Source organism: Anser cygnoides, chromosome 3, assembly GCF_040182565.1.
Source record: "Anser cygnoides isolate HZ-2024a breed goose chromosome 3, Taihu_goose_T2T_genome, whole genome shotgun sequence".
Classification (NCBI taxonomy): domain Eukaryota; kingdom Metazoa; phylum Chordata; class Aves; order Anseriformes; family Anatidae; genus Anser; species Anser cygnoides.
The window spans coordinates 32,283,578-32,296,267 of NC_089875.1; the positions used below are offsets into that span (position 1 = coordinate 32,283,578).

General features: G+C 41.4%; 1 protein-coding gene across 10 annotated transcripts in view; it reads right to left on the reverse strand.

The window, feature by feature from the left end:
• The window catches only part of DAAM2 (dishevelled associated activator of morphogenesis 2), a 209,414-nt gene that overhangs the window by 130,489 nt on the left and 66,235 nt on the right, over positions 1–12,690 (reverse strand). For 7 of the 10 annotated variants that reach the window (XM_066993828.1, XM_048080081.2, XM_048080082.2 and 4 more), the window contains one exon: positions 2,612–2,651. The exons of the other annotated variants lie outside the window; for them this stretch is intronic. In XM_066993828.1, coding sequence (XP_066849929.1) covers positions 2,612–2,621 — 10 coding nt within the window. In that variant the 5' untranslated portion in view covers positions 2,622–2,651. The remainder of the gene's footprint in view (positions 1–2,611; positions 2,652–12,690) is intronic. 10 annotated transcript variants of the gene reach the window in all.

Consider the following 12,690-nt stretch of genomic DNA (forward strand, 5'->3'; position numbering starts at 1 on the left):
GTAAAATGTTGTTTTCTTTTTCAGACAATTAGCAGAAGAATGTTTCATCCCTGGTCCGATGTCATCACAGAGTACAAAAATTGATTTCCATTCTAACATTGGGTTCAGGGCCAGTACAGGACATCAAAGCTTGACTTGAGTGGAAATATACGTTGATTATAACCACGGACAGCCAGCCACAGATGTAGGTGTACAGGCATAATCTTCCCTATTGATGGGCAAATCAATTATGTGCACTGGTGAATTTTTCCTCAAGTTTTGTCATTGGAAAGAGCAACTTGGTCTTTATAGTAAACGGGTATAACTGGGGAGAAATCCAACAGAGACAACGTGAACTTTTCCATTTTTTTGGGGGTGGTACAGATCTCTTTAAAACTTCCATTTACCAATGCCACCTGGGAAAGCCACTTTCCAGATCTGCTGCTTTCCTATTTAGTGCAACAGCCAAAGTAGAGTGTATTTCTGATTGTCACTGCAAACATGTAAATAATGGTGGTGGTTTTCAGTTCAGTTCCATATACTGAAAAGCAGCTGATTGCGATGATAGCTAAAAGGTTTCTTCAGTGATCCAGTAAATGGAAAAGACAGTCAGTTAGATGCAGCACAAAGGGAACAGGTCTTGAGATTTTAATGCTCTCTCCATCTTAGGGATGGTTTCTCTAGGTCAAGGCAGAGACAGGGTCAAAGTGTCACTGATTTTATATACCTGTTTTTTAAGCTACTCAGATTCCATGGTTGTCAATTTGGCACCAACAATAAATTCACTCCAGAAAATGAAATTAAGAAAAGGTCACATACAGTATTTTATTCCAGCATTTTTATTTTTGTTCAACATTCTGACAAGGGATAATGTGGGTTCATTGCCCTGAAACCTCAACATTACGCAAGTAGGTTTGGACTCCAAGCCAGCAGCTTGGTGAAATTGTTGAACTTTTAACCTAACGTGTCTTCGTGAAGAATGGATATTTGGAAAGAGCTCTGCTCAAGGATTTGGGTTGTTTTCTGTGTGTATTTTTAAGTGGTATCCAGATAAAATATATTTTCTGGCTGCTGTAATATTTATAGGAGGAGACTGTACACCAACACTGAAAGCTGGTTTCAGAGCTGTGACCTGCTGCTTTAGGTTTCAGGGCTGGTGTTTTATGACATTAGGGTGAACAAGTCCTCATCTATGTCTAGATCAAATTCCATAGAGATAATGCTTTGAATCACACAGGTAGTGATTATGAGGGTCTGAAAAAGAAACTGCTATCAAAAACCAGCCACCTTCCTTGAATAATCAGTGAGCTCTTTTTGCCAGCAGCAGCATGTTGCAAAGAGTGTGGTAAAAGGAAGGATGGAGGAGAATGGGGGGAACCCCCCTAAAATACCCAATGTGAGGATCTTCTCTATAGCGGTACATATCCACAGACAACATGGTATAGAGCATATGGCACACAAGAACGTGGTACCCGTGCACTACCAACTCTATTTTACTGCTTTCTCCAGGTTGCGAATTGTTAGTTCTGGTCTCCCACATTCTCGTGGCAAGAGGCCACGCCACGTCCACCTCAAGGCCCTTTACTGTCCACGATTAAGAAAAGTTTAAGTAGTGAAGTATAACTAGGGAAGATTTCCTAGAACTGTAACTGACCAACACCCTGTTCTTCCCCAAGGAGAAGTCATTTGCCTAATGACTGCAGAGACGCTGCATACAGCGGATGTTTGGGTATTGTCCCTGGACCTCTAAGTACCTGCGGCAAGCCCATAGCCTGCTCAAAGACACAGCAAGTTCTTTCAACTTCTGAACCAAAGCTCTTGCATCTTATTGACAAAGATTTGAGTACAGTCCACAGAAAACCAGACTGCACTATAAAATTCCCTTAACTCCCCAGCACAGCTGAACACTAGAGGAAAAAAAAAAAAAAAAAAAAAAGGAAGAAATAAAACACCCTGCTTCTCAACAGCCACTTGATCTGGGTACACAGTCCTTTGACATGATTTGAAAAGAAGGCTCATTGTATACAAACGGGACAGAACTCTACCCTCTCTTAGGGAAGGAACATCATCTTTATCCCCTGAGGGCTGCAAACATTATTATTATGTATGGTTATGCATGACTTTGCAGAACATGTACCAGTATCACTGCTTGTTATCTCTAGTTTTGTACAGCACTGAATTATTTGATAGATTGCACAGGATTTGATCCAAATCATTACCTGATACATTTTGTTTTGTCTGATACTTTGGAGGCATATTTAAAAGTCACTTAAATCAGTATTTATTACATATATATTACATCTTAAATTTGGGGATGGTATACATACAACTAAAGACAGCAAACAGTCAAACATTGCTTCTTAAAACTTATTGAGGTCTTGGCTCTTCTGCCCTGACTGTGCAGGGACATTTATAAACTAAATACATATTATGCAAGATTATTTCTCACTGCAAGAAAAAATTGAAATTACAGTTTCTCCAATTTCTTCTTGCTGTCGAGAAGACACAGGCAACCAGCACCAAAACCTTTCCAGTAACACGAAGTTGTATCAGCATTTGATTCTCCCCCTGCACAGAAAGCCCTCTGAACAAGGAAGCACTCCTGACTTTTCACATGGCACTTTGTACCTACCTTCCAGCATAATCAGTGGAACTGCAAGGTGTCAGAAGCTCTGAAAAAAAAAAATTGAGACCAACTACATATGCAGACTGGGTAGCAAATTCAAGCAGAAATACCTTATATACAGCTGAAAAATCTGCATGCAGGCTGCCAGGCTATCACTAAATTTCAACTGTTGGCTAATGGACCAGCAAATACGATATGAAAAGGGCATTATCTAACATTACTGAATTCCTTTGTTTGAATTTATATTTTTCCTTAGCTACGCATAATACAAGCAGAGGGTACAAATACACTACAGTGGTGCCTGGCAATGCTTAAAACAGAGGAAATTGTAGATGGAAGGAGCTCCGTCTCTGAAAAGAAGATAAACCAGCAGATGTGTAATGCAAACACTGAACCCACACCACTGAGACACTCTTCAGGGCGACCTCTTCCCCAGTGCTTGTTCTGCGCGTACCCTATCATCAGTCAAATGGAGCCTGTAAGAAGCGTGGCTACTGCCCAGGAAATGTTCTTAGTGCTGGGTTTACACTGTTATCAGCTATTAATCACAAAAGCTCCACTGGGATAACCCCAGAACTAAACAACTCAAACTGAGCAATGCAAGTCTAGAGAGGGGCGTCGGTGTGGATAGTAGTTTAAAGGAACGTTCTTTTGTTTCCAAGAAAAAAAAAAGTTCTTTAGACAGGCAAGAGACTCCACGAGGTCTTAGAATATCCTGTTCATGCTGAGATTTCAAACACACACAAAGATTTTCTACATTTTTAAGAGGTCATGCACGATAAGGAAACAATTCATCTCCAATGGGGCCTACTAATAGCAGCACTAACTCTTCTTAATCCCCAAAGCACATTTCATATCCATATCAATATTGCAGGATAGGTTTCCAGCTTTTACTGGAATGTTCCTACAGTAAGAGTTTCCCCCCATGTGAATTGCAATAGTACAACTACATGGGCAAGAGATCTCAACCATCAAGTGCCAGCATGATAACCACCAGGTCACCTGCAAGGAACTGATTTTCAGAGCAGTTAGGAAAAGAGTCTGTGGAAAAGAGGTTGGAAAATATAACATTGCCCAAGGGAAACAACAATAATAAGCTTTAGTACTGGGACTGGATACACCTGGAGAAGCAGTTTTGACACTTTTTTAATAGAGAGGAACCGACACTGACAACATCTTGGAAATGAGATGTCTCTACCCTCTAACTGACCACTCTGGACCAAAGAAAGCGTTCTGAAAGCAAGAAGGAGTATCTCTCAGGACCAAAGTTTGAGCTTGAGTTAGTAAAGAAATGAACAGAGAATCTGCTTATCACAGGAAATGGAGCAAAGGGCAAGATGAAAGGTTTTTTTTGTTTGTTTGTTTGTTTTCTGGCTAGAATGCTCCCATAATGTGTGAGCACTACAGCTAGTCGTGTGCTGTTGGGGACACAAACGTTGGTGTGGAGGTAAAATCAGTAATCAACCAGCCAATAATTTAGTCAAGAAAATGTACTCATGCCTTTGTATTCAATTCTTCAAATATTTAGGCCGAGGTGACACCTGAGGAAATCTCTTATCAGTTACAAATTGTCTTACACTCTGTAAATGGAATGACTTAAGATCTTGGTTAGGGAATCCCAGAAAACATTTCTGTAGATAAAACTAGGAGGAAAGATAAAAGGAAAGAAGAGAGAAGCATTTCATACTTCTCTACAGGAAGATATCAGAAGGGATAGTCAAAATTTTGTTCACCTTATCCCTTGATAATTTCAGTAATTTCAGGGTGCATGTATTATTGGAATTAAGTTATAGAGGTTCTGCAAGAGCCTTTCATTCCTTAGATGAGTAAACAACATACATTTCTTATATAATTTCCACTCTGAGGCTATAACAGGCTCCTATTAATGCTGATGGAAACACATAACTCGTAAAACAAGACACCAGCTCTTCCAAACAGAACTTGGACTCAGTTCATTACTGGTGAAATGTCCTTCAGTGGACTTGTGCCAGGTAGGCACCTGAGACTATTTTTCTTAGAAAATGAAATATTTCATTTTCTGCAAAGGTCTTCTGGAGCTGATTTTAGCAACATCAAAGTAGAGCACCCAAATCATCATTTCCTGACTCCTGGGGAATGTATTCCAAGTCATGTGCATACTTCAGTAGGGGCTGGTATGAATGCCTATTTTTTAACTGCATTCACCCATGCAATTTCTATGATTAAAAAGGAAAAGGAAATCTGACTATGCTAGGAGCAGTGTTGACAGAGAAACTTCTTTCTTTTAATAGCTGAGATTTAAAAGAAACAGTTAGGTTGGAGATAAAACACCTTTTCATTTGGGCTATAAAGCTGTTCTCCTCACTCTACTTCAAGAAGTGAGCAACATAGTGACGCCGAAATCTAAATCTAAATTTGAGGCGGTACACTGGAGCAAGAAAGTGTTCATGTACATGGTTAGTGTTGCACAGACCTCTTGTCCAGCTGGATGTACTCCAAAAAGGTTTAGTTTCCAACCTTAATCATAAAAGTCCCTGACCACAGACAAAGCAATATATGCCATGGTGTCAGTATTAGGTTTATGCTTCAGCTACCCTTCCACCCTTCCCCTTAAGCCATCCTTGCCCAGGAATACTCTCTCATGTTGCTTACAAAACCTCAATCAAATTGCCTCAAATCATAAAGAGAGGGAAGAGTCATTGCAAGCAGAAGCTGCTCTCATACTGCACAGAAAGTCAAAGCTTCCCTTTCTCTCTGGACCCTGAGGGGAGCCTCTGCACCTTTACCAGCCACCGTCTGGATGTTCAGTGCTGTACCGCAGTAATACATCATGGACTGCATTGCAATAACCTTCAGCCCTCTCCATCCTGTGCCCCTATCTTCACAACCAGCAAAGACCTAGGTGCAGTTTTCTCACTGTTCTCCTTCACCCAGATATTTTCAATGTGTCACAGTGCAGCAGCAGAAAAGCAGCACACACACTGGAGAGGATACAAAAAAGGGAAAGTGACCTCAGATTCAGACTTTTTCCCATTGACTGAAGAACTTGTGGAGTTATGCCAAAATGTTATGAATGTGTCTTAGCTGGTTTTAAATGAATATTTTGTCTTCACTTCTTACTTCAATTTGCAGATTTTCTTCACCTGCTATATCCTTGAAGCTCATTAAAAAAAATGACTCTCGCCTGCCTACCACTTCTCAGACAACCCTATGGAAACAAACTCATCTGAGGAGCTGCTCAACAACCACATGAGCTGTTCAGTATCAGCCATCCATGAATAACTTTGATGCATTCACAACCCAAGGTGCTGTCAGACAGCTGATCAATAATAGAACAGTGTCCTCCTGTTCTGCTGGTCAGTTAAGCTCCCACAAATAACTTGTGAATAAACACATTAAAAATAGATAACAAATTTGGCTGATGGAACATATACTTGAAGCTCAGCTACTAAAATGAGAGTCAAAACTGTAAGCTTCTTTCACTGCTTTGGTCACATATCCTTTGCTTTCAGTGCAAGGTGTTTGCACACAGTAAATATTTGTAGGCTAACAAAAATAAATAAGCACCCCACCACCATCACCCAAATCATTTCTAAAAGGAATTACTTTGGTAAGGAGATTTAAAGATAGAGGGCCTAAAAGAAAGCTTTAATATGGTCCTGATATGTATCGTTCCCTGTTCTCATTCCCACCATTAGACTGACCCAAAAGCCCATGATGTTTTGATAAACACACCAAAAGTAGCCGAGGACGTAAGTATGAAAACATGCACAGTGAGTTTATTTTATGCCACTTTGTTTAATGGCTCTCCTCCAGGATTTTGGATGCGCAACCTCACTAGGGTCACAGTGCTAAAATTTTCCTTAAACAAGTCCCACCCAAATGTTCAGGCCTCTTCTTCACCCTCTATACCACCTGCTTTCCAACAGTCCTGAGAAAAACAAAACTTACCCTGGGCAGAAAAGAATAATGTTGCATATCAGTACGAACGGATGTACAGTAATGTACAGTCCTCTCCAGGCTTGGCCTGTGCTGTGCCATGTGTTTCTCCATCAATACAGTTTTCCCAAGCAGAATGAGGGGAAGGGATCTGTACAAAGCTGAAAGGCCAACTGCATTGGCTTATCGTATTCAGAAGTTGTTGGGGATGAAACCTGGGAGCTTTGAAACAAACGCAGCAGAATAGCTGGAGTACCTTGCTCCCCTCAAAGCCTTTGTGAGATGAGACAACAGCCAGGGTTCCCTCAAGTATTACAACCCACGATAGCTTTATACACACAAAGAGCCTCATCTCCCAAGGCTCTGATGCCCCATCTTATGCTCCAATACATTCTCTTCCATTGCTAGGCCATTAGACTCCCAAACCACACATGCCCAAGTAGTACAAGTTGTATTCTGTTCCTATCTGAAAGGTAGAAACAGTTACAAGTCTACATTATTTTACCAGACAATAGAGGTTAATCTATATGAAACAGACGGAAGAAAAAGAATGGCTAGAGGGAAGACAAAAATGAACACACTGCTTGCAGCCTCACTGAAAAAAAAAATATATATATATATATATATTTCTCAGGCAACAATGCTTCTTTCACATTCTTATAAAGAGAATTTCCTTTCTTTGTAAACATTGCAGTGTAAAACTAAAAACAAATAAAAACAAACAAACAAAAAACAATCCCTAGATTAACAAAAAAGAGCTGAAAGGTTTTCTTTAAGAAGCAGACCAAACAATTCTTGGAGCAGCTGGAGATGGGGTGAGCCATTGAGACATGACACACCTTTCATTCAGAAGTTGATAAACAAGTTCTGAGCAACTGGTAGAGGAAGAGAAAAGAGAAAAGGAAAGTGTGAAATGACAACTCAAACTACCACCTTAAGAACAAGAAAAGCATGGGTTTGGTCTGAAAGGGGGATTAAAAACTGCATTTAGAGGCAAGGTGTGCTACCAAGGATCTTTTTCAGGTATGGCCCAACTTCCCGACCCCAGACGGGACATGACAGAAACATTCATATGGTCAAGACGCCCTCTACATACCCTAAGGAGTTGAGGAAAGGGAAAGTGTCAAGACGTGGTTCACAAACTGAGTGTGAAAAGAAATCCTCATAACTTCAGCTGCTGCTTTCAAGGTGAGGCTGGGACAGGCAGGTAGCTGGGTTTTAATGCTGCAATATTGGTAACAGCAGCCCAGAATAGTTTGAAGAGTCCTCTCAAGGCTGTCTAGTCCAACCCCACTGTCAGGGTCAGCTAGAGCAAGTTGCCCAGGATGGTGTCAGCTTGGGTTTTGAGTGTTTCCAAGGATGGGGGCCCCACAAACTGCCAACCTGTGCCAGTGTTCAGCCACACTCACAGTACAAAATACCAATAAAAGCAACCTTAAAGAAAAGCTCTTGACTGGTAGCGCTTATGACTGTTTGCAGTTCTAGTACCATCCACAGCATAGACACCATCCCTGCATTAACACCGGCAGAGATGGTGACAAGTACAAAGGACACGTATGTCTGCTGGTTCCCATACCAGGTAAGATGGGGCTGTTCCTAATGCATTGGCTTGCTCCAAGACATTCCCTAGACAGCTAGTCTACAGCCTCATTACTTCACTGCTTGGGAATAAGTTTTTGCTCCTGGAGACTATCCAAATTGAGAAACTTGAGTCTGGATTTTAATTCTTCAGAAGTTTAGGGCTTTGCAGAATTGTTCCCTTTGTACCCCTCAGCTGCTTGTACTGAAGTCAGTGGATGCTTGACCACTGATTTCTGTGGGAACAGGATGGGATTTTAGCCACAGCAGGACTCCTAACCACTACCATCTAGTAGTTGCCCTTTGGAAGCTTTTCAAGCCAAATGCTCAGAAAGTAGTTGAATTCAGTTTTTATAAGTAAAGCCCAGAAAAAACCTTTTCCCAGAGGTCAAGCCCTGTTCCCTGAGGCCTGGGAGCAAGCTTTCTGGCAGGATTTCTCCTGAGCCCGTTGTGTGGAAGATAAGGAATGTGAATGATTTCCTGCTCAGCAGCATGTAGCTCACCAAACATCTGACAGTTTATGTACTAGGGATGGTCTCCACAGTAACCTGGCTGGAGAGACCATGATGCTGAAAATGACAGCTTCCCAGTAGCGAGAAGGTCATCTTCACGCCCTCGCACTCTCCTTCTCTTTCTACTTTCTAACTTTATTCTCTTGTCTGTGGTTTACCTGAAGCACACCTGAACACACGATTTCTCCACCCAGCCACCTCAGAAGGAAAGGGTATTACCTCCCACACCAATGCAGCACTGCTGCAGATAAAGCTGCTCCCCGAGGGATCCTGAAATCAAACACACTCTTCCCATTCACCTACACATCATGTGCCAAGGGAATGTACACTTGGCCCTGACTTGTCACCCTTCTGTACTACATATGTTATCTCTCAGATATGCTTCAGATATTGCCCTTGGGTGATGGCTTCTTCATAACCGTTTCAAATTCAAAAGTGCCTCCCCTCAAGACGGCTTGATTTTTATCTCTGAAGACTTAAAAGTCAGAGGAAAAATAAAAGCAGCCCTTACATTTCAGGTTATCCCAAAACAGGGCTGTGTGCACCCCTATGCCAGAAATACCAAGTAGGCCCCCAGGGACTAACAGCTAGGTGTTCTCTCTCTTCAGGCAACCCTTTACCATGCCACCGCTTGGTGTCTTCAGGCTATTTGCCTGCTAGACTATACCTAGGAGATGCTATGCATAAGGTGCTTTCCAGTAAAATTGCCCAACGTCCCTTGGGGCGGGGCTGATCACACGGGGAAGCTGAATTTATGCATGGCGGGTTTGTTGTAGCCTAATGGAATTAGTCCCTGAAGAGTAAGAGGGATTTGGCACAACGCAGTTCTAAAGGCTTACCTGAAACCATGCCTGCAAAGATGCAATGGCCTCTCCAAGTTATACATGGCCCTTCAGGGCATTCATTCAAAATGGGGATTAATTGAAGAGGACATCTCAATCAGTTGTTGCTTTTTCTGTTCAACAGTATGCTATAAAAGGAGCATTTTACTATTTAGAGGAAGCACAGGAAATCCTTTCTCTAAATGCACTGATCTTATCAGTCTGCTCTGCAGCCGATCCTTCTTCACCACTGTCACTCATAAGAATAGGATTATACATATGATGAGCAAACTTCACTTGCCATGCTTGTACAAGACACACTTGAATTTCAACAATTAGAATTAATTTTAAACAGAGCTTGGCCCCTGCCATCAAGAACATGTTTTCTCAAAACTGTCCAGCTTACATTTCAGCACAAAACAGCAGGCAGATGTCCAAGAAGAGTGGACAGAGCTGCTTCAATGGAAAAAGAACTGCCTCCAAAAAAGAAAAAAAAAAGTATTGAAAAAAGAAGGCTATTTTAGTGCTCAGAATTCTATAGATGCCTTTTGAGTTTGTTTGTTTTTAAGGAAAATAAAAACCAAAGAAATTTCCCATTTCACCAAATCACTTCCCCTCCTACTGAACCCCAAAGGAATAAAAATAAAATATAAAAAATAATTTTGAATAACCTATCACCATTGATTTTTTGCATTTGGCAGCATAAAAAAAAAAAAAGGAAGAAGGAAATAGTTACAAATAAACACATGTTCCTAGTGTGATTTATCGCAAATTTTGAAATATCCAGTTCTCATAAGAATGTGGAAACATTCGGGAAACTCTATGTTTTCTTCAAAATTTGCCAATTCTGAGATCAGACCTTTTCATGAGAAAATCTCAATGGAAAAATGTGCGAGACATACTGAACTCTTTTGAAAGCCTAACCACCAGTGTCCGTGAGGCACAGGAACATTTACCACGAGCTGATCTGTCTTCTCAGAACAGTGGCTCAATCAGCCAAGGGATTCTTGTTTCCAACCTACGTGGCCATTTCAGCACCTGTAGGCTATTACCAGCTGCAGTCCTTCAGCAACAGCAGTCATTTAGCTGCTAGTTTGGTCAGGAATAGAGAGTTCTACTTTACCCCTGAGCTGCCTGATCCACTTTGAACAAGTAGTACAGCACAACAGGAGGAGACTTTTAACAAGACCGACTGGGCTAGTTGCCTTGTGGGGAGAAATAGAGGATCTCCATCTGATCTGCTGGGCAAGTGTCTGAAGCATGGGGAGCAACCTCACATTCAAGGACCCCTTCTTTTGCTAATTTTGAAAGGTACTGGGAAAAAAAAAAAAAAAAAAAAGACACACAAAACCATCATCACAAATACACATGCATATCCTGCATCAATCATTGCCAAAGGGACAGCGGAGCAGGAATGTCCAGCTGTGTCCACAATCTGATCTGCTTCCTTTTAGATCTGCTCAAGCCTTCTCACCTTTCAACTCACAGTTCCAAAAAAACGAACAAAACAATGGCTGAAAAGAAACATCCCGCAATTTACAGGCACACGTGGAAGGTACATAGCAAGCTAAGTGGCACAAGGCAGTGCTAAGTAGATAAAAGCAATGCGAGAGGATATTTCCACGTGTTAGCTGGCTAACAAGCCAATACAGCCTGCAAGTGAGAAGGATGTGAAAGAAGGCAGTGTAAAGCTCTGACCTCAGGTTTATTTTGCTTCCACTGGCTTCAGTGAGACTTGCACTCACAAATCTGAAGACAATCTTATGAACTACGAAGCTGAAAGGGTTGTACCAATCAGCTAGGCTGACCTCATGCATAACACATGCCACAGGATTGCCATAAATTAATTCCTGTCTGAAGTAGAATATGACTTTTCAATAGGCATCTCATTTGATTTAAAGATTTCCAGCAACAGAAAATCTACCACAACCCTCAGTAAACTGTCTCTCACTTTAGAAATTTGTTCTTCATCTGCCAAGTTTCAATCCCCTGAGCCTGGTTCCTGACTTGATTTTCCTAGCCTGAAGAATGCTATCACCAAATATTCTCTATATAGCTAATTATAAATGATGATCAACAAACCACCTTTTAAGCACCTCCTTAAATAATTAAAGGATAAGCTTTTGAGTCTCATCCATCAATAGAGGGGATTAATCAATGTTAAATTCTGTAACCTTCCATTTAGCACCTCTACAGCAGTCTGTCACATGTACAGCAGTCACTTCACAGTGGCTCGCTCTTGGATCAGAAAATTATTTAAATCTAAACCAGAAGAACTTGCGTATCATGGCTACCTGGCAAGACACAGGGATTCACAATACAGGCACGAAGACAATGATGGTCTGCTTAAGAACTACAACAAGCAAGTGGCAGAGCCCAAAGTAATACCAACTAATTCTGATTTTAAATCCCTGTCCTTGTTCCAAATGCCATCTTCCTGCATGATACAAGACAGGAGTTATGCTAGAAACAAAACAAAAAACCCACATCCCGGAATCTCTCCAGACTTTGAGCAAGGTTTGAGAGTTATTTGCATGCAACTGAAAGTAATATAGAAAAAATCTTGGGATCTGCATAATAGTATCCTTCCTGATTATTCTGAGGCATAGAAAGCATACCAGGCAAATGATATGCTGAGGCCTGCACCCACAACAGGCCCACTCGCAGATTCTTGTTCTTCTGCAGCTTCGGAGGTGCTTGCCAAGACCAGGTTCAGCAGCCTACTGAGGCTTTACTATCGGTTTGATTTCTAAGAACTAAGAAGTCAACAAATTCTCTTAGTTCCAATTTTATGTCTGTCCCACAAATTCCAGCCCGCTAATGTAAACACCATAAAGAAAAACAACTTTAAAAACAAAATATTTGAAAGTCAGTTTCCCTTCTTTACTAGCTGCCAGGAGCAGAGTTCAGGGCTCTGGGCTTCTTGAGTTGATGAAATCATTAACACCTACAGCAGCGTAAGGAATGTAACTCTGCCCTCAGGACTTGGTAAGTAATAAGAAACCGGTGTCAGTTTCACCTTTAAAAAACAGTTCCAAGTAATAAATTTCCAATTTCAGATCCGGATGGAAACCCAGCCCAAACAACATAGGAGATTCAGAGCGCTGGGTTCAAAAGGCATCAACACTGGCAACTGCGCCAGCAAGACGCTCGTGAAAACAATCAGAAGACGCCCACCCGAAAATGACGCCTCGCTGCACAACGTGTCCAACACCGTGCTCACAGAGCTACTGCAGAAACACAGTGCTCAACACTC